The 21,165-nt window shown below is 38.3% G+C and overlaps 3 protein-coding genes across 5 annotated transcripts; 2 read left to right on the plus strand and 1 right to left on the minus strand.

The window, feature by feature from the left end:
- Positions 1–3,543: 3,543 nt before the first annotated feature.
- RAS1 (RESPONSE TO ABA AND SALT 1) lies at positions 3,544–4,829 on the minus strand. The gene has a single exon (XM_008220938.3). The coding sequence runs from the start codon at positions 4,532–4,534 to the stop codon at positions 3,836–3,838; it is 699 nt and encodes a 232-aa protein (XP_008219160.2). The 5' UTR covers positions 4,535–4,829; the 3' UTR covers positions 3,544–3,835.
- A 1,323-nt stretch (positions 4,830–6,152) lies between these two features.
- Positions 6,153–11,143, plus strand: LOC103319406 (putative phosphoribosylformylglycinamidine synthase, chloroplastic/mitochondrial). 2 transcript variants are annotated; one of them, XM_089046621.1, is made up of 3 exons: positions 6,153–6,427; positions 6,514–6,592; positions 6,713–11,143. In XM_089046621.1, exons 2-3 carry the CDS (start codon positions 6,551–6,553, stop codon positions 10,901–10,903), a joined length of 4,233 nt encoding a protein of 1,410 aa, XP_088902747.1. In that variant the 5' UTR covers positions 6,153–6,427; positions 6,514–6,550; the 3' UTR covers positions 10,904–11,143. The 2 variants fall into 2 exon arrangements, with proteins under 2 accessions (XP_088902747.1, XP_008219161.2); XM_008220939.2 differs by having other exon boundaries at positions 6,532–6,592.
- A 3,354-nt stretch (positions 11,144–14,497) lies between these two features.
- On the plus strand, positions 14,498–20,852 carry SUT4 (sucrose transporter 4). 2 transcript variants are annotated; one of them, XM_008220940.3, is made up of 6 exons: positions 14,498–15,290; positions 16,278–17,023; positions 17,565–17,628; positions 17,720–17,763; positions 19,795–19,954; positions 20,153–20,852. In XM_008220940.3, the coding sequence occupies exons 1-5, from the start codon at positions 14,804–14,806 to the stop codon at positions 19,951–19,953; spliced, it is 1,500 nt and encodes a 499-aa protein (XP_008219162.1). In that variant the 5' UTR covers positions 14,498–14,803; the 3' UTR covers position 19,954; positions 20,153–20,852. The 2 variants fall into 2 exon arrangements, with proteins under 2 accessions (XP_008219162.1, XP_008219164.1); XM_008220942.3 differs by having other exon boundaries at positions 14,504–15,290; positions 20,125–20,852.
- The last annotated feature ends 313 nt before the right edge of the window (positions 20,853–21,165 follow it).

The following is a 21,165-nucleotide window of genomic DNA, read 5'->3' on the forward strand; positions in this document are numbered from 1 at the left end:
CTTTTTGTCGGATCATGACTTCTTTTGCAGACACAAAGTATGTGAACTAGAAAGTGTCACACAAGTGCATGCTGTGTCATTGCTCATATATGCATACATGATGATAAAGCAACCATCATCCATTACACCACCAGTCACATTTCCACATACTAACCCACTCAATCCAATCTTTTGACCAACTTTTCCGAAAAATTTGTTTGGCTTTTTCCTCTTTTCATTACATATTTCATACTAAACCTTACACAGATATGGCCTTTTCAAGCTCTACCTCAAGTTCTTTGCTTTCTTCAATTTAGGGTTTAGGAGGATATAAAAGGATGGAAATATCGACGTTTATGTATAAAATTTACATCCATACACCAGTCACATTTCCACATACTAACCCACTCATAATTGTAATTAATAATCTATTAATAGCATATCAATCACCCCATTTCAATCTTTTGATTGCCAATCTTTATCAATAATGTACTTATGATATATACATATAAAATGTTTTTGCTGCTTATAAACACACCCAAAAAATATACCATATCTAGGATTGGGTTTATTTATAAATTTGTATATAAAATATAGGTATCAATAAATTACATATCCAATAATGTACCTATGAAAAATTACATTATTAGAGGAAAAAAATAGGTAAGTTATTTGGAGAGAGAAAATAGGTTCATTTAATTACCAAATAATAGGTACTTTATTCAGCTATATTATTTATATAGGTACATTATTTAGATAAATAATAGGTACTTTATTTGTAGTAGGTATATTATTCAAATGGTAGGTACATTGGATGACATATAATACCTAAAACCTAATTGTAAGTACATAGTGGCGTATAATGTAGGTATATTAGAATAGATAATTATGTACACTTTTCATACCATCAAGTAATTCTTTTTAACATAATTAGTATGTATAGTTTTATTCATAAACAATTATAAAGTGGATTATTAGTCATGGAAAATAACATAAACATTTTTTTAAACAAACCGGAATGGTTTCAAAATTAATTCCTACATCCATTACAACCATTTGGAGATCTTTCCAAATTCAACAGTCATTTATACAATCTTCTTTCTTTGATTCCTATATACAAAATACAATAATGGCTTAGTTGAGGGTATTTAGTATAATAAATCAGATTTTATGCTTAATTAGGTAACTTGCTGAGTTAAATCCTAGTCAGAAGGTATTATTTATGGAAATATTAGGACGAATTTATGTATAAAATTTATAAAGGAGGTTAAAAACTGAGAAATGACACAAGAACACGAGATATTTTTTATTACCACACTAACCCACAGTGTATCCTTATCAACTTTCTTAAAACTTGACATATGTACACGGGCATAACTACGGTTCCACAAATACAAAACAAAAAGTTAATTATGATTATGCTCATGAACACATGTTAAGTGTGGTGAAAGTACACATTGGGTTAAAGTGGTGAGCAAAAATATTTCTCAAGAACACATACAATATAACATGATTTACTAAATCCGGCTACGTCACTTGCTCGTTTTAAAGTTTTTTCACTATATGAACATAGCGTTACAATCACATAGAGGCTTTGAGAGCGTTTTTAGAGAGTTAAGAGTGCAAATGATAAAATTAGAGAGTTTGGACCTTTTTCACTTGTAGGCTTCAGTATGGCCGATGCCTGACCCTACACACAAAAAATGGATGAGGCATTTGATACTATAATGACATAAATTTGAATGTGCTCCCTCAAAATATTGAGAAAACAGTGTCCAATTTTACTCCTATGCGAAGTAACTATTAAGAAAACTCGATGTCTGCAGCTTGTATCATTACAACAGATTATTGTTTCTGGGTGAAGCATATATCTATAGGCAAAGTATGAAAGCCATATCCTCGTTGAAACCACTAATGTGTACCCCAAGATCTCCCTTCCCCACTTGACAATAAGCCATGCTTGAGCTCAATAACATAATGGTTAACTTTATCATAGTTCATTAAAACTATATAATTACAATGCACAACCCTTTATCATAGTTTTTTATTTTTATTATTATACAAGTGATAATCTAAGATACTCTAAATTAATCTAATTTACGAGGAGGCACTCGAGTTAAGGTGCAAGCAAATTGACTCACTATTCTGACTAACTAACCTAACTCACATTTGCATTTGATCGATGGTGATAATGGAATTTCATACATATGTTTGGACTTTAGTGCAAGGCCCGCTCAGCCTGAAAGTTGGCATAAGCTATAAGCTAAGGTAGCCCGGATGACATTGGGCTATCACCATTTGGGTTCCACTTGCACATTTCAGAATCCGCAGATCTTGGTGAGTGGCTCATCTGGAGACCACGCAAAAATGGATGCATTGACAATTTTTTGTATGAATGGACATATTTGCACAAACCTCGCCTAACTAAAATCTCTACTATGCATGATGGGCTAAGCTAGTATCCAAAAAGTAAATTTAGGTTTTAGTCATAAAAAAAACTTTTACTTTCGAAAAAAACCACAATTTTTCCAAAAAATACAGAAAAACTTATCAACTATCAAACCAAAAACATACAAATGTATTGGATTTCTTAGGAAATCCAAAAATAAATAAGGGCATTTTTGTCCATTTTGGCTTCTTTTAAAAATATTTCTCTCTCCTTTGACATTTTCCAAAATGTCCAGTAGTTTTCCAAAACTACTTGGATTCCTGACTTCAAAATTCTTATCATGCTCAGGTAGAGCATTGAGATTATATAATAAGGGATTATGTTGAAGGATTATAATGAGGGAATTTATAATTCTCGTTCGATCAATAAATTCCTCAACATTTGACGGCTAGATTGAACCCCTTAATATACTCTCATCGCATGGGTATTAAGTGAACTATAAACCCAACATTGTGTCGAAGGGCCTTGTTTAAGGCTTCATGGCAAGGAGGGCTTCATCTCCAATGGACCAATTTATGTGCGTAAATAGGATTTGGGTTAGTAAGTATTTCTTTTTTTGTTGGTCGAAAGGAATAGCAAGTTTTTCTGAGATCATATTTTTGTGTTGTTGACATATCTAGGACCATACTATTATATATAATTCCTGCAACAAGGAGATTTTGGTTGTCTATTGCATATTTAAATAAAAGGATTAAAAATGTCTATTGTGCGCCTAAATGGCCGTACAAGCTCCACGTACATGTTGGTTGACATTGGCAGTTGTTGCCTAACAAATACTAACCTCTCTGCACGCACTTCAATATCTACAAGAGGTTTTTTATTTTTATTTTTAATGGCCTGTTTTGTTTATCTATAAAAGAAATTACTGCATGATTTCATTTACTCAATTGTAAATTTAACATTTGATAACATAACATGCCAAATTTAAAGGTATAAATGAATTAAGTTAAGCCAAATACCAAAGTTCTCAAACTCAACTCTAATAATATTACTCAAGCTCACGCTCGGCTAAAGCAAAATATTAAATTTGAAGTTAGCTTCTATAACATAATATTTTAGACTTGAAGTTAACGTCTAACAATATAACATATCGACTTCCACCAAAAAAAAATAATAATAATATGACATATCGACCTTGAAATTAACGTGTAACAACATACCATATCATACTTAAAATCCCAGTAGATGATGTTTTGCTAAACACCCTGGAGGAACTGAATCTACTTATTCAGGGAAGTAGAAAATAAAAGAAGAAAAAAGCAAATAAAAAACGAAAGGAAAAGAGAAAAAGGCCAGTTGGGCCTAAAATACAATTTGCCATTTCTCAAACTCAATCAAGGCCCCAAACACAAAGAAATTATTTAAAGCTTTGATGATATGATCCATCCAAATGCCAAAATGCCAACGTTAGCTCTGCTGCTCAGAGTCTCTCTGCAACCCCAACCTTCTAATTCCGAGTTGAAACTGAGCAACTGCCGCCAAAACCTTCACGGTCTGCTCGGGCCTCAAGACCTCCACCACCTTCCTCACCGACGACCCGCGAAGCCCGTCGGCGCTCTCGAAAACCCCCAGCATCGCCGTCTTCAGCGTCTCCATTGCCAAATCCAGCGACGAAATCTCGCCGTCCATCAGCCTACCCACCCTCCTCGCCAGCGCTAGAATCGGCGGCGCAGCCACGCTCTCCTGTATCCTCGCCATCGTCTCCGACAGCTCCCTCTCCGCCCACCGCGTCTCGCCCTTCACCGCCTCCATCTTCCTCGCCTGCTCCTCCGTCAAGTCCTCCACCGAGCTGTCCACCATGCGCAGCACCAATGAGGGCTTGAACCCAGCAAGCCAGAGCATGGTCCGCTCGAACGAGCTCAGCCACGGCGGAGAGAACAGAACGAAAACGTCCTCCTCCGCGGTCAGGGCCTTTTCTGAGAAGTATTGTTGGTAGTGGCATAGAACTTGTTCGATCAAATGCCTCTGTTGGTGGGCCTTGTTCTCTGAGCTGGGTAAATCCACCAAACGAAGGAGCTGATCGAGGAAGGTTTGCTGACGCTCCAACCAGCCCCCAAGAAACGCGATGAACCGCTTTCTTGCTGGATTAGCAGCAGCAGCGGCCATGTCCTTGAGGGGATAGACAATAAGCGAAGCGGAGCCAACCAGAGTGACTTGAAAAGAAGAAGGGAATGGTATGTCATCTGTTTATTTAGGTGATTTTCTTGGGAAGAGGAAATGAATAATTATATAAAATTCATTTTGGGCTTATGGGTTTTGGACTTACTGTGTTGAAAAGGTATAAAACGGATATTGAAGTATTTTTTTTAATAGATAGTTTTTGAATATCTACTAAATAAACGGATTTGAATTAATGAAATACTAGGAGAAATGAGTTATCGATGAGTATTTCTCAAATAAGCTTATGGAGAGATCCCTCTTTTCAGTGTGTGTATATATATTGTGCCTTTGAAGGATGCCTTGGATTGGAAGATGACATTAGAGTGTGGTAGTGCGGTGGTGTGGCACTGTGGAAAACAGAGGTGGAGGGGAAGAGAGGGGTCAGGCAGTCAGAGAGGCGTATTTGGCACCATGGGAGACATTCAAGTGCTCTAAATTTGCTTGGTTTTGTTTGGATGATTTTTCTGGTTTTGTATTCGTGTGGGCCCCCGCAACCGACATTGTCATAGAGATAGGGTTTTTGGTGGCGTTGAAGGAATCAAGGAGGATGGTCTGCAACCAACTTATTTCGGCTGCTGCTATAATCTTCTTTGTTTCCTTTTTTGGTAAGGAATCAAGCACGTTCTGTGAAACCTCAATGACGGAATATATACGACACTCACTGTCTAAAATGGAATATACCTTTTAGATTACTAAAACAACTTTCGACTTTGAATTATTTTTTTTCACGAATAACCTTTGAAGGATGACTTGAAATATAGACAATCCGGAATTTTATTAAAGTGACACTGAAGATATAAGAACAAGAGACAAGTGAGCCTTTGAGCACATTGATGTGGTGTGTGCGAGCTAAAGAACCCTTGATGCACTTAGATTGATAAGTAATTAGAGAAGAGTTATTGGTGTGAGTGGTTGGTTTCCCACCGTTGTTGGCCGCATGTTGTGTGCCTATTGAGTCCGTCAAGACATGTTATTCCACCCACCATATGGAGTAATGATGCACGGAATAAATTAACTACCTGCCCTAAATTAGGTTATGAACCTATGAATTTAACTTCGAAAAACCAAGTCCTTAATTGAATTTGGGAAAGAAAAAAAACCTTAATTTGAAACAATGCCCCAATTTAAAGTGAACCTCTATGATTTTTACTCACTAAAAACAAATCCCTAAATTATGCCGGGAAACCTATGAAACTATGTTAGAAAAATCAAATTCTTAATTTAAAAGGAAGCCATAATTCATTTAATGCACTTTTTTGGGGACTAAATTACACATATTCTAATTTTCGAATTTCATTTTTCATTAATGTCTTTAAATAGAAAAATAAATGGTATTATTGAAAAGCTTAATAACTTTTCATTTCTAATGGGTAATGGTTCACGAACCAAACACGAAAAAACACGATAGTGAACATCTTCTATATCCGATTTCATTCCTAAAAAGTTAATTCCAAACACGGGAATAAACATTTCCCATTTTCAATTTCATTGATAAGAAGTTCACCCCGCAAAACCAAACCAAGCTAACCTGATGCAAAGGCTGTGGGCTCCCACCGTACTCCCTCATCCCAGTGGCGCCGTTTAATTAATCAAACCCTTTTTTATTACAAAAGAAAAACAAACCTTTTTCTTAATTTTATTTTGACTGAACTGAACTCTCAAGCTTAAGGCTGAAGCAGCCTCGCCTCCTCTACCAAAACATCCCTGGACTTTACTCTGGGGTCTCTCAGCCCTATTTTCCTTCGCGCCACCTTCTCCCAAATCTTCCGAAATCTTTCTTTCTCTCTCGCAACCCCTGATCTTCCTTATTCTTCGATTTCCTGCAACTTCATCTCCAAGGTAAGCATTTTTTTGCAATTTTTTTTTTCGTGTTTATTGTCTTCTTCCAATTTGAACTCAATATTGTTAATCAATGCGTTTGATAGTTTCTTTTTTCTTTTCAGTTCCTTAAAGGTCGAGGAGATGGCTGGTGTTCGGGAAATAACGGCTGCTGAGTTCTTACAGGTTCGTAATCTTCATTATCCTTGTTTGGTTCCTATAAAATTGTAACATCATATGAAAACTCTTCATTGAAAGTGACTTTTTTTGAAAATTTTCTTTTTGTTTAAAAAATATTCATTTCAGGGTACCAATAGGCAAAGCCTGTTCTTGCATAGAAACTCTGTGAAACAAAGAAGTCATGTCCTTTGGGGCAAGCTTCAGGGTCGCAGTTCAGCACTGGGTTTTGGTAAAAAGAATGTTTTATTGAGTTGTCGTGGTAGACAAAAGCCCAGAGCTGTTATTTCTGGTGGTCTAAGCGTGTCGAAAGATGAGCAATCAAGCTTGATTGAGAGACCTGCTTCGGAAGTTATTCATTTTTATCGTGTCCCACTAATTCAGGAGAGTGCAAAATCCGAGCTTCTCAAGACAGTTCAGACGAAAATTTCGAATCAGATAGTTGGTTTGAAAACTGAGCAGTGTTTCAACATTGGGCTTGATTTGCAGCTTTCTAGTGAAAAGCTTTCGGTTCTTAAGTGGCTTCTTCAGGAGACTTATGAGCCTGAGAATTTTGGGGCCGAGAGCTTTCTTGAAAAGAAAAAGCAGGATGGGTTAAATACAGTGATCGTTGAGGTTGGGCCTCGGTTGTCGTTTACGACAGCTTGGTCTTCTAATGCTGTGTCAATTTGTAAAGCATGTGGGTTGTCAGAGGTGACTCGTTTGGAACGGTCGAGGCGGTACTTGTTGTTTAGCAAAGGTACATTGCCTGATCATCAAGTTAATGAGTTTGCTGCAATGGTGCATGATCGGATGACTGAGTGTGTTTATACCCAGAAGCTCACTTCCTTTGAAACGAGTGTGGTTCCGGAAGAAGTTCGTTGTATACCTGTAATGGAGAGAGGTAGAAAGGCATTGGAGGAGATTAATCAGGAAATGGGTTTGGCATTTGATGAGCAAGATCTCCAATACTACACTAGGCTGTTCAGGGAGGATATCAAGCGGAATCCGACAACAGTTGAACTGTTTGATATTGCACAATCCAATAGTGAGCATAGCAGGCATTGGTTTTTTACTGGTAAAATTATTATAGATGGACAGCCAATGGATAGAACTCTAATGCAAATTGTGAAGAGCACTCTGCAAGCAAATCCAAACAATTCTGTGATTGGGTTCAAGGATAACTCAAGTGCAATAAAGGGCTTTCGTGTGAAGCAAATGAGACCAGTTCAGCCAGGTTCAACAAGTCTGTTGAACATAGCTAATCGTGAGCTTGATATTTTATTTACTGCCGAGACCCATAATTTCCCATGTGCTGTAGCACCTTACCCTGGTGCAGAGACAGGTGCTGGAGGTCGAATCAGGGACACCCATGCAACTGGAAGGGGTTCTTATGTTGTAGCAGCTACAGCTGGTTATTGTGTTGGGAATCTCAATATGGAGGGATCTTATGCCCCTTGGGAAGATTCATCTTTTGCATATCCATCGAATTTGGCTTCACCTCTACAGATCCTAATAGATGCTAGCAATGGTGCATCAGACTATGGTAACAAATTTGGTGAGCCCTTGATTCAGGGCTACACTAGAACTTTTGGAATGAGACTCCCAAGTGGGGACAGACGAGAATGGTTGAAGCCAATCATGTTTAGTGGAGGCATTGGTCAGATTGATCACACCCATATATCAAAAGGAGAGCCTGACATTGGCATGTTGGTAGTAAAGATTGGAGGCCCTGCTTATCGTATTGGAATGGGTGGTGGGGCTGCATCAAGCATGGTTAGTGGTCAAAATGATGCTGAGCTTGATTTTAATGCTGTACAGCGTGGAGATGCGGAGATGGCTCAAAAATTGTATCGTGTGGTTCGTTCCTGCATAGAGATGGGGGAGAATAATCCAATCATTAGCATTCATGATCAGGGAGCTGGTGGAAACTGCAATGTTGTTAAGGAAATCATTTATCCAAAGGGTGGTCAGATTGATATCCGGGCAATTGTAGTTGGTGATCACACAATGTCTGTTTTGGAGATATGGGGTGCAGAATATCAGGAGCAAGATGCAATCTTGGTGAAGCCTGAAAGCCGCGATCTTTTGCAATCAATATGTGAAAGAGAGAGGGTTTCGATGGCTGTTATTGGAAGTATAAATGGTGAGGGGCGTATTGTTTTAATTGATAGCTTCGCTATTCAAAGATGCCATTCAAGTGGACTCCCTCCCCCTCCTCTTGCCGTTGATTTGGAGCTTGAGAAAGTACTTGGTGATATGCCACAAAAAACCTTTGAATTCCACCGGATGACTGATTCAAGAGAGTCACTTGATATTGCTCCAGGAATCACAGTGATGGATTTGCTTAGTAGGGTATTGAGACTTCCATCTGTCTGTTCAAAGCGCTTTTTGACATCAAAAGTAGACAGGTGTGTTACAGGTCTTGTAGCGCAGCAGCAAACTGTTGGGCCCCTGCAAATTCCTCTCTCTGATGTTGCAGTAATCTCTCAGACTTTTACTGACTTGACTGGAGGTGCATGTGCTATTGGAGAGCAGCCAATCAAAGGTTTGCTGGATCCAAAAGCAATGGCGAGATTGTCTGTTGGAGAAGCACTCACAAATCTTGTTTGGGCAAAGGTCACTTCTCTATCTGATGTTAAAGCAAGTGGGAATTGGATGTATGCAGCCAAGCTTGATGGAGAAGGTGCAGCCATGTATGATGCTGCTACAGCTCTTTCAGACGCTATGATCAAACTTGGTATTGCTATTGATGGGGGAAAGGATAGTCTTTCAATGGCAGCCCATGTTGCAGGTGAGGTTGTTAAGTCTCCTGGAAATCTTGTAATCAGTGTTTATTGCACTTGTCCTGACATAACAAAAACAGTAACCCCTGATTTGAAGCTTGGAGATGATGGTGTGTTGCTTCACATTGATTTGGCAAAGGGAAAGCGGCGATTAGGGGGGTCTGCTCTTGCTCAAGCTTTTGACCAAATTGGAAATGACTGTCCTGACCTTGAGGATGTTCCTTATCTTAAGAGGGTTTTTGAGGGAGTTCAGGTCCTTCTAGATGATGAACTGATCTCTGCTGGCCATGATATCAGTGATGGTGGGCTACTGGTCTGTGCCCTTGAAATGGCATTTTCTGGGAACCATGGCATTATCTTTGACTTAACTTCACATGGGAAGGGCCTCTTCCAAACACTTTTTGCTGAAGAACTTGGTCTGATTATCGAGGTCAGCAAGAGAAACTTGGATCTTGTTATGGAAAAGTTAAAGAGTGATGGTATTTCTGCTGAGATCATTGGAAAAGTAACTGCCGCACCCTCAATAGAGTTAAAAGTTGATGGAGTAACTCACTTGAATGAGAGTACTTCTTTCCTAAGGGACCTGTGGGAGGAAACTAGTTTTCAGCTGGAAAAGTTTCAAAGATTGGCTTCTTGTGTGGATTCAGAGAAAGAAGGGTTGAAAGATAGGCATGAGCCTTCATGGGGATTGTCTTTCACTCCTTCTTTCACAGATGAAAAGTACATGACCATAGCTTGCAAACCAAAAGTGGCTGTAATTCGAGAAGAAGGCAGCAATGGGGACAGAGAAATGGCTGCGGCATTTTATGCATCTGGTTTTGAACCGTGGGATGTCACAATGTCAGACCTCCTTAATGGAGTCATATCACTTGATGAATTCCGTGGAATTGTGTTTGTTGGAGGTTTTAGCTATGCTGATGTGCTTGATTCTGCAAAAGGTTGGTCTGCATCAATTCGATTTAATCAGCCCCTTCTAAATCAATTTCAGGAGTTCTACAAGCGCCCAGACACTTTCAGTCTTGGTGTTTGCAATGGATGCCAGCTTATGGCTCTTTTGGGGTGGGTTCCGGGTCCTCAGATTGGAGGTGTGCTTGGTGGTGGTGGGGACCCTTCACAACCGAGGTTCATTCACAATGAGTCGGGACGATTTGAATGCCGATTCACCAGTGTGACAATAAAGGACTCACCGGCTATAATGTTCAGAGGAATGGAGGGCAGTACATTGGGTGTGTGGGCTGCCCATGGTGAGGGAAGAGCATATTTCCCTGATGATGGTGTTCTTGATCGTATGCTTCATTCAAAGTTGGCACCAGTAAGATATTGTGACGATGATGGTAATGAGACAGAACTTTACCCTTTTAACCTCAATGGCTCTCCTTTGGGAGTTGCAGCTATTTGTTCCCCTGATGGAAGGCATCTTGCCATGATGCCTCATCCAGAGCGTTGCTTCTTAATGTGGCAATTTCCTTGGTATCCCAAGCAGTGGAATGTGGACAAGAAAGGCCCTAGTCCATGGTTGCGGATGTTCCAGAATGCCAGGGAGTGGTGTTCTTGATAATTTTTCAGTGTCCTTTCTCTCAAGAAAATGGTTAGTGGTTCAGTGTTCTTCATGAGAGTTCTGCTTTATTGTATTCGGAAACCGTATGTATTGTGTTACTTGTAGACTATGCTCTGTGAAACAGGCATTTGAATTTTCCTGTCTGTCTGATGATTTTGTTTTGAAGTGAACCTTCTTTTTTTGGCCAATGATTTTGATTTAGTTAAAATACCAAATAAAGATGAAAAGTTTTGATTATACTGATCTCTCTCACTTACCGAAATCTTGATATTATTTTAAATTGCTATATATTTTATGTTAATTATTTGATTTTCCTTATTCCCTAGTCTGCTGTATCTCATCCACATGAAGTGCATTGACTTGGCTTCCTGATGGTTTAAGGGAGAAGTTGATTGAAAAAGAATAACAAAGAACTGGGTTTCAGGGAATGTGTGAATGCATTCTGTTTCAACATCATGCCCTTAGGTTGTATAGTGATGAAATTATGGCCCAAGCGTATTGGCTTGCCTTCCTGATGGTTTAAGGGAGAAGTTAATTGAAAAAGAAAAACAAAGAACTGTCTTTCAGGGATTGCATGAATGCATTCTTTTTAAACATCATGCCCTTAAGTTGTAGTGATGAAATTATGGCCCAACAAGCTAGAGAACAGAGTGAAAATATAGAGACTAGTTTCTTGAAGCTGGTTTGCAAGAGAAAAAATCAGACCCTAGTGGTCTGGGAATTATTCTAAATTTTTCTGTTCATGGAAAAGCTTTGTACGAAACTGTTTTAAGTGTTTTACATGCATTTAGTCCTGTTATTTGGTTATTATTTTAGTTGTTTGAACTTTAGAAATATATATATTATCAAAGTATCTGTGGTGGCAGATGCATTTGGAGGGGAATGTGAAAATGGATATAAGAATTGTTTTTACAAGTGCAACTTTACCAAAATTTCATTAAAAGTCCTTTACTTTCTTGGTAATTATATAAAATCCCATTTACCTAACATTATACACCATTCAAGTCATGTCCTAGGTGTCAGTGCATAACAATATGAATGGGATGAATGCTTGGTGTTTTAGCACACACGTTCAGGCTATGCAGTTTTCAATGGAATTTTTCCTGGGAGGTTTTATAGAAGTTGGTCATTATGTTTATCTGTGGTTTCATTTCTAGCATCTTCAATAAAACACATTCTTTTTCTTTTTATTCAGCAATCTTTCCAGTAAAAATTTGTGAGGAAACAAATTGTGCAATACATCTGCTTAGAGGGATTTTCTTTATGTTAATTTTGTTGTGCTTGTAATCATTTTAAAAATTAGAAATGATGTATCAGTATCACTGTGTTCTTGTAAATGTTGAATTGTTGTGATTTGCAAACTGAAATGTACTGGAAAATCTCGATCAAGCATGGTATTCTATGTTAATCTTTTGTTAGATTACATTGCCAGAAGGAAGAAATGCTTGATTACAATTTGGAACTTGGAAGTAGGTATTTTATCCACCGAACTCAATTATGTAGCAAAAATACAGCACTTGTACTGTATTTTCTTGTGCTGAAGAATATTATACCAGCATCTTTTTTCTGGATACTGGGAATGTCTGAACAGTTTGTGAAAATATAGTAAACGTCATGATCAGATAATTCACATTTATGCTTAGCACCTGAGTTTGAATCACCTTATTGGTCAATTTTTAAGCTATAAGGATCTAAGTGAAAATAGAACCAAGCTATAGCGGTAAAATTATAATCAAACTTTTACCATTGTGTAAATCTTTCCCATCCCATCCAATATAACTTTGAGATAAAACAGATGTGAAAATTTGTTGTGTGGCCTTGCAAGAAGAAGAATGAGTTCAAAATTCCTACCTCTCACTTTCCAGTATTATGAGCAAATTGTCAATGCTGTCAACATCAGGTACTCACAAAGGTCTATTGAGATGTGTATTTAAATAGCGTATCATTGAATTAAAATAGGTGGCCTGGTCCTAGGATTTTTGTGCCTACCCAGTTAACCCCACACACACACTCTCTGTGTGCAATAATAGAACTCCTATGATTTTTATATCAGACAAAGTATCCGACAAGGCATACTTGCCCAATAAGTATAAACGCACCTTTTTAAAAAAAATTATTTTAAATATTGTTAAATATCCTTTAACACCCTACCCCCCAGCCCTCTATTGAAAGACAGGTATATTATTAGTACCATGTGTATCCAGTTTCTTCCTAAACACATATCTTAACCATGTGTGGTTGTGAGTTTTGAGTTGTTTGTTGCCTACCCAATTTTCAAAGAACAATACTAATACTAAATGCATCATATAAAAGTTGTATAATTTTGTCTCAACTATATCTATATGACTCTTTCATTTGTTCTTATTTGTTTCAATTATGGAACTTATTTATTCTTAATTAAGATATATCATTTTTTTAATACAAGCGATATTAAAGGAGAGAGAGAATTGAACCTAAGACCTCAGATTAGAGGTGTCAAACGGGACGGGCGGGATCAAAAATGAGGTCCGATGGGGCCCGAAAGACGCTTCAAGCATGGCACGAGCCCAAGCACGGCCCACTTAACATTTTTTTCTTTCTCAAAAGTCAAAATGCAATAATTTGACATCTAATGTCATTATTTATATGTTTTTTTAAAATCATAAATATATATTTGATGTCTTTCATTTTAGGGAAATTACTTGGGTCCTTAATTAATTAAACATATCAATTACAAATTAATTAAACAACATTGGACTTGATATCTAATTAGTATATATGACATATATGCTTATCTTATAATCAAAGTAAGACATTATTTCACATATAAAATAATAAGTTGTTTAAAGATGAAAAGTTGAAGTGGACTTTGTAGGGTTTGACACTTTTTGCCATCCGTCATTTCATATTGTTTGGATGTTTGATTGATTAATGTTTTCAAATAGTTCATTATTCATTGCCTCTAATTATATTTTTAATGTTTATAATTTGAATTATCTAGTGGAAAAAAAAAATGAAGTGAAAAAAATTCAAATTAAATGGATTAGTTCTTGTGCCCGAGTATGGCACGAGCACGAGCCCGGCCCTTTTCAATATGGACATGGGCTTTGGGCTGAGCCGGAATCAATGATTTTACTAAATGGGCGGCACGGCTCGATAAATTAAATGGATCGGCTCGACACGAAAACGTTAAAAGACGAGTTTAGATGGGATTGCCCGGCCCGACACGGCCCGTATGACACCTTTACCTTAGATGCACAAATAAATGCTCTTAATCACTTAAACTACAAACGCCTTATTAAGATTCATATGTCTATACTATTATATAAGCAACAAAGCGAAACATCAATAACGACTAATTAATCTCAATTATATGCATCTGTATCGTTTTAATATTAATATTATTAAAAAAGAAAAAGAAAAAAGAAATCGAATTTGAAACCTCGTGTCGTTTTGTGGTTTATTTCACAGAAATGCTTGCAAGATATCTTTAATTGTTTATATGGTTAGCATTTAGCCTTTCGGTGCAAACTTCAGGTTGTCAGTTCAGTCGAGCTTCAAACAAAGACGGCCCTCGAAAATGGAAATATCCAAACCGACAATTTGCCCTCCACTTCCATCCAATCATAATTTGCCATCAGGTTCCCGGCTTGCATCCACATCCATGGCATTTTCATAAATTCAACAAAAAAGCAAGGGCATTTCCGTCTCTCCACTTCTCTTCCCTCTCGCCCCACACTCCACTTTCCCAACTGACTTCACACCTGACGTTCCCGCGGCCAAAGAAAACCGCCACCTTCTCTCTCCTTTTCACCACAATCATTTCTAGAGAGAGAAACTCCGATTACAGTTCTAGAGAGAGAAAGTTCCAGAGCTCTACATAGATAAATAGAGAGAGAGAGAGAGGGGGGGGCCGGCATGCCAGCACCAGAAGCAGACCGGCACCGAGCCAGGACCCGACCCGCGGTCCGAACCCGAGTCCCGCTCCGGCAGCTCCTCCGGGTCGCGTCGGTTGCATGCGGAATTCAATTCGGGTGGGCTCTCCAGCTCTCGCTCCTGACCCCCTACGTTCAAGAGCTCGGAATCCCTCACGCTTGGGCCAGCGTCATATGGTTGTGTGGGCCCTTATCGGGCCTCGTGGTCCAGCCCCTGGTGGGCCACATGAGCGACCGGTGCAACAGCCGCTTCGGTCGCCGGCGGCCCTTCATAGTCGTCGGAGCTGCCTGCATCGCCGTCGCCGTTCTCATCATCGGATACTCCGCCGATATCGGGTACTTGCTCGGCGATCGAGGCGGCGGAGTCAGGCCCAGAGCCATTGGCGTGTTCGTGTTCGGGTTTTGGATTCTGGACGTGGCCAATAATGTGACTCAGGGTCCTTGCAGAGCTCTCCTCGCTGATCTCACTGGTACGATCCTTCAATTTGAGTCTTTTTCTCTTTTTCTTTCTCGTTCTTGTAATTTTAGGAACTTCAATTTTGATATTTATCGTTCTTGTTTAGTCAACTTATAGTAAATTTGAGAAAGAATTTTAAAGAAATTTGTGGCTGTTATATTTTGCATGATTGTTAATTACAAATTAATATTTTGTGAAAAATGCCGTTGAAAACTCATAAATTATATCCTGTGGTGAAAAATGAGAAGCAATCATGTATCTCATTCAGATCCAGTAGTGATATTAAATGGTTCTCCATTATTCATTTGAGTAATTGTGTTTTTGATTGGACCTGTTCTTAAAAGTTAATATGAATACATTAACCTCTGTGTGCTATAGCAAGCCTGAGATTTTGATCTGGCTGTGCAAATTATAACTCAAGATCCACTAATGCTTATGGATTTTTTAGGTTGTTTTATGTCCATAGGGTAGCTATAAGCCTTAGGGTGTAGTATTTAGTATGCATATTTTAATAGAATACATAATAATAATGGTCACAATTGTATTTCTATTCGCCTATGCGCTAGATGAACAGACCTCCACAACAACTATTAAGTAGAGACTGTGTCTGCAAAGGCTAGAATTTTGATTGCTAGCCAAGGTCATAATTCCCAAAAGACTATGAAGGCAGGAGTCTGTAATTAATGAATTCCAAATTGCTGCAAAGAAACCATGTCCTGATTACCTTTGCTTGTACCCCTGAAAGTAGACCACCATTATTTGATTTCACAGAATGGATAATGCCTACGTGAATAGAGATTTATTGATAAATTGCTATCTAACGTTCTCTATGTGATATTCACAATGAAAGGAACAACTAGAGATTGTTGATGCATGGATCATGCTTGATTCTTTTGAGGAGCATTAATTAGCAACCTGCAAGTTTAATGTGCTGAAAGATCGGACTTTCAAAATTAACAACCAGTAACACTTATCTTTTTCATATTTTCTCTTTTGTTAGCAAAGGATTATCGAAGAACTCGAGTGGCAAATGCTTATTTCTCTCTGTTTATGGCGGTTGGTAATGTTCTTGGCTATGCAACTGGATCATTCAGTTACTTGTACAAGGTTTTTCCATTTTCAATTACTCCTGCATGCAATATTAACTGTGCAAATCTCAAGTCTGCTTTCTTGGTCGACATTGCCTTCATTGTAATTACTACGTGTGTAAGCATATCAGCAGCTCAGGAATTACCTCTGAGTTCAAGCAACAGTACTACACCCTTTTCTGAGGAAGGGCCAGGACAGTCGAGCCATGCTGAAGAAGCTTTTCTCTGGGAACTTTTTGGGACTTTTAGATATTTCTCAGGGTCTATATGGATAATCCTACTAGTTATTGCTCTAAACTGGATCGGGTGGTTTCCATTTCTTCTCTTTGATACCGATTGGATGGGTCGAGAGATTTATGGTGGCAAGCCAAATGAAGGGTTAAATTATAATACAGGTGTTAGAATGGGTGCTCTTGGTCTGATGTTGAACTCAGTTGTTCTTGGTATAACTTCGGTGCTTATGGAGAAGCTTTGCAGGAAATGGGGGGCTGGTTTCGTGTGGGGGATTTCAAACTTTCTCATGACTCTTTGCTTTCTTACAATGCTTGTTATTACATATGTGAACAAGGGTATTGGCATTGTGGGCCATGATTCGCCTCCAGATGGCATTGTGATAGCCGCACTGGTTGTTTTTGCAATTCTTGGTGTTCCATTGGCGGTAAGCTTACTTAGCTCGTTGAATGCAATGCATGCCTATTTGGCAATGTTTGATTAGCTGTTAGAAGGCATACACGGTTAAAGTTTTACAGGGGAGGAATGAGAATGATACGGGAGGAACATGGGAAGTAGACCTTTTAAGAGGGGCGCATCCTTTTTCTTTGCTACAATAAAATAACTTGTGGGAAAAACAGTTGGAACTATATTTAATCCATGTTTACGAACTTTAATGAGCAGACTAATGGTGAGAAAAAGAATCATGTTTATTTTATGATTGTTAGTTGAGAGTAAAAAAATATCAAGGATTTAAATCAGAACAAATAAGGCTTGATCTTCATTCATTTGACCTATCGAGCAAGAAATTTTTGTTTAAGAAAAGGTCCCCTTTGGTTTTTTTTGGTTTTTGAACTTTTTGGGAGCATTGGAAGTATATAATGCTTAGAGAATGTCCTTTTCACTGCACAATGATTATGGGACTGACTATGCTTTGTGTGTGGACTCAGTTTATGAATCCAATTTACATTGCCTGAATATTTTTGCAGATCACATACAGTGTTCCATACGCCTTGATTTCTTCTCGTATCGAGTCTTTGGGACTTGGCCAAGGTGGGCATATCTGTAACAGAAGTTGGTGTGGTTACAAAATGTTCATTGGATTTTTAGTTGGACTTCTTAAATTGATGCTTGGTTCTTGCAGGGTTATCAATGGGTGTACTGAATCTGGCAATAGTAATCCCACAGGTAGGGACACTCTTTTTTCCTTTCAGCAATGCATGCACATGCTTCTGTGCGGGTACTATATGAACATGAAATACGTAATGGTATGAGGTTATTTTACACTTCTGCAGTCGTCAACCCAAAATTAAGAGATACATGCACATATGTTGACAACTGAGTATTGTCCTAACTATTTGGGGTCGGCTATATGAATCCTAATCCCCGTCCTGTCTTGTCATTGGCTGCACTTTCATTCAAGTCATATGTTATGATATCTTTCCTAAGCATTGGTACCTACCTACGTTATAGTTGCTCTTCCTCTCCCCGTAGCACTACCTTCTGTGTGTGTGTGTGTGTGTGTGTGTGTGTGTATATACACTTACATATGTGCGTAAATGCATATAGTTGCTCTTCCTTTCCAGACTCTGAATAAGGATTGCATGTCAAAAAAGTTTGGGCCTGATAAATAGTTCAGATTGAAAATCTGCATAATTTTCCATACTGTCCGGCAACAAAACATTCCAAATGTGTGCCTTGGTTTGAGCCTAGGTATTGGTGAAATTTTGTATCAGCATTACATTGAAGTTCTGTTGGATATTTTTTGTTTAAGAATTGAATATTCAAACTCAAGCCTTTTTAACTCTGAAAAAAAAAGCAACACCATTTCATGAACATGGCCACGGAATATCACTTTGAAACTCTGCACCCTTACATTGTACTATTGTGTGAAACAATGTTGGAATTTTTGTCTACTATGTGATGTAGTACAGTCCCTAGGTATTAGATTAAGCACTTAAACAATAGAACAAAGAAGAATATAAGAGATCGAGCCATAGACGTCCCCAGAGAAGATGATGGAAGGCCCAGGTGGCCTGGGAACTTGGGATCCATAGACGGATGGGGAAGGAGACCAGCCTGTGGGGAAGGTGTGAACGAACCGGATAGAACAGCGGATGTGGAGGATGGCTCAGGAGTCGAGGTTGTGATGTGGTTGACAAGCAGCATCACTGAAGCTTGTAACTTGGCAATGTCTGGACATGGACGAAAATTCAGTCTTTTGATCAGCCATCAATTTGATGACCTGATTTTCCAATTTGGTGACATCCGCAAAAATTTTTTCCTTGAATTCCTTATGTTGTTCAGCCAAATTGGCAACGGTGATGTTGGGAGCCATGATGACAAGTAGAGGCAATGAAGCAGAGTAACAGCGGCGGAGCAAGAGGCTCTGAATACCAATTGATGTAATACAGCCCGTATGTATTAGATTAAGCATTTAAACAATAGAACAGAGGAGAATATAAGAGATTGAGGAGAAGAAAATATACATTGAAAGACGAAAGAAACGGCAGAACAGTAGAACAAGAAGAATATCAGAGATCGAGGAGAAGAAAATATAGATCGAAGGGACGAAAGAAAGTGCAGAAATCAGAGAGTTCTAGAAAATGTTTACTCAACATTGAAATCTGAATTTTAAAGAACTACATGGGGGTATTTATAGCAAACTAAAACCTAGAAATAATAGGATAAAAATCCATTGCTTAAACATAAATCCTAACCCAAATAAAATAGGAAACATAAAACTAGAAATCTGGAAATCTGGAAAAGTAGAAATCCTACTAGAAATTGGAAAACTAGAGAATCTAGGAAACTAATAAATTTAGGTCATACCCGTCCTGCATCGCTATGACATTTTGGGAGCAAATCTTTCTGAACTAACACCACCCACGAAACGAAACCCCTCATACTGCTGCAAGGATGTGATGGTTCTGGTATAGGTTAGTGCCTTATGCAAGCATTGAAGCCTGAACTGAAGAGCATGCGTTGAAAAGACTCTTATTTGTGCATTCGTTTTTTTTTTTTTCTTCAAGACTTTCCCTTATTAGATCAATTACTCAATTGTTTAGTTGTTTTTTATTAAGTCAATACCACTGGATTGAACTCCCTTGCAGTTCTTTGTGAATAACAAGTCATTTGGCAATATGGTTCTTATAAAATTACATCTATTATCTTTTGTACAACCGACTTTGGTCATGGATATTTGGTTTTTGTGAACAGGTGGTGGTATCCCTGGGAAGTGGACCATGGGATCAGCTATTTGGTGGTGGAAACTCTCCAGCCTTTGTCGTGGCAGCAGTTGCAGCCTTAGCCGCAGGGCTGCTGGCCATCTTGGCTATTCCGCGGTCTGCTCCTCAGAAGCCCAGAGCTTTCACATGAGGTATTTTGTTGTATCTACTATCTGCTAAACTTTTCTGTCCAAAAGATGGTAAAATCTCAATAAGTAATAAAAAATTGTAAATAGATGTTTTGTTGCTATTGATTAATATAGTCAATTAGTTGAGTTTTCTTTTGTCCTGGAAATTTGTTGCTTTCCGTTTTTCCCTTTAGATATGCAAATAATTGAAAGTCCTGGCAGCAATTATATGGATGTTGAGCTCAACTTCCACTTGAAGTGCTTCCATTCAGCAAATTGTACATCAGAGCTTCTTCAATATATATAATTCCTATTTGAAATTGAGGACCGTCTCCTGCTGAGCACTTGATGAAATCCCTTTGTCAGAATCATAATTTTGTTTAGACATTGGGAGTCCATTTGCAATGGGTGATGTTAGACCTCTCGTTTTTAGAAGTGTGATGGGAAACAAGTTAGTCATAAAGCGATAATCTTTCGCAGACGCTGGCAAGTACATTGATGTAATAGCTGTCACTAGTGCCTGATGAGACAAGTTATCTACAATTAGTGGAGAATTTCTTCAATGAAAATCAGTCCCATCTGCTGGATTGTGGCAAATTGCCATGGAAAAGTAGGTGAAGCCTCAGCTGTAGATTCCGAAATTGCTCCTAGACTAGTTCCCTACCAACCAAAGATATGTTTCCGCTGTTTGAGAATTATTCCTCATGAAAATATCGTAATTCTCTTTCTAGGCAAAGTTGATTGTGCGATGGTGGTTTGATTGTGAGGTATTGGAATCTCATGCGTTTTTATGCATGAATTTGTTGTATGAATATGGCGAAATGTTCTTGGTGGCCAACAGTGAATATGTGAATTGTACTGATTAAAACCTTGATAGAGACATGTCTTTTATTCGCTGATTTTAAAATTTTTTTGTTGGAAAGATTGGGTCATTCCTTTGATGGGTTTATGTTTTTTCTGTTATGTTTTTTTGTTTATTTATTTTTATAATTTAAGTTTCTTTTCTACTTTGTATCCGAACCTTGGAATAAATTCTTGCCTTCATTGCTTTTATCAGTATCTATGGAACTTGTTTGCTTTGAGTGTTCCCATGCAATGTTTTCTAATCGGGCCTCTGAGAAGTGTTTGAAAAAAAGAATAAAAATATCCGTCTCTTGGGTGGGTACAGGAAATTTTTTGAAATCTAGCCAACTTTTGGACATGTTAAATTTAGCCAATTTATTTTTCTGTCTTTT

This window comes from Prunus mume, linkage group LG2 (genome assembly GCF_029339155.1).
Source record: "Prunus mume cultivar Tortuosa linkage group LG2, ASM2933915v1, whole genome shotgun sequence".
Classification (NCBI taxonomy): Eukaryota; Viridiplantae; Streptophyta; class Magnoliopsida; order Rosales; family Rosaceae; genus Prunus; species Prunus mume.

Excerpts from the sequence above, each read along its gene's own strand:
- LOC103319406 (XM_089046621.1), top strand. The coding sequence starts at position 6,551 with ATGGCTGGTGTTCGGGAAATAACGGCTGCTGAGTTCTTACAG. Across the intron at positions 6,593-6,712 it reads CGGCTGCTGAGTTCTTACAG|GGTACCAATAGGCAAAGCCT; the intron begins GTTCGTAATCTT and ends TATTCATTTCAG.
- RAS1 (XM_008220938.3), bottom strand. The coding sequence starts at position 4,534 with ATGGCCGCTGCTGCTGCTAATCCAGCAAGAAAGCGGTTCATCGCGTTT.
- SUT4 (XM_008220940.3), top strand. The coding sequence starts at position 14,804 with ATGCCAGCACCAGAAGCAGACCGGCACCGAGCCAGGACCCGACCCGCG. Across the intron at positions 15,291-16,277 it reads TCTCCTCGCTGATCTCACTG|CAAAGGATTATCGAAGAACT; the intron begins GTACGATCCTTC and ends CTCTTTTGTTAG. Across the intron at positions 17,629-17,719 it reads GTCTTTGGGACTTGGCCAAG|GGTTATCAATGGGTGTACTG; the intron begins GTGGGCATATCT and ends TGGTTCTTGCAG.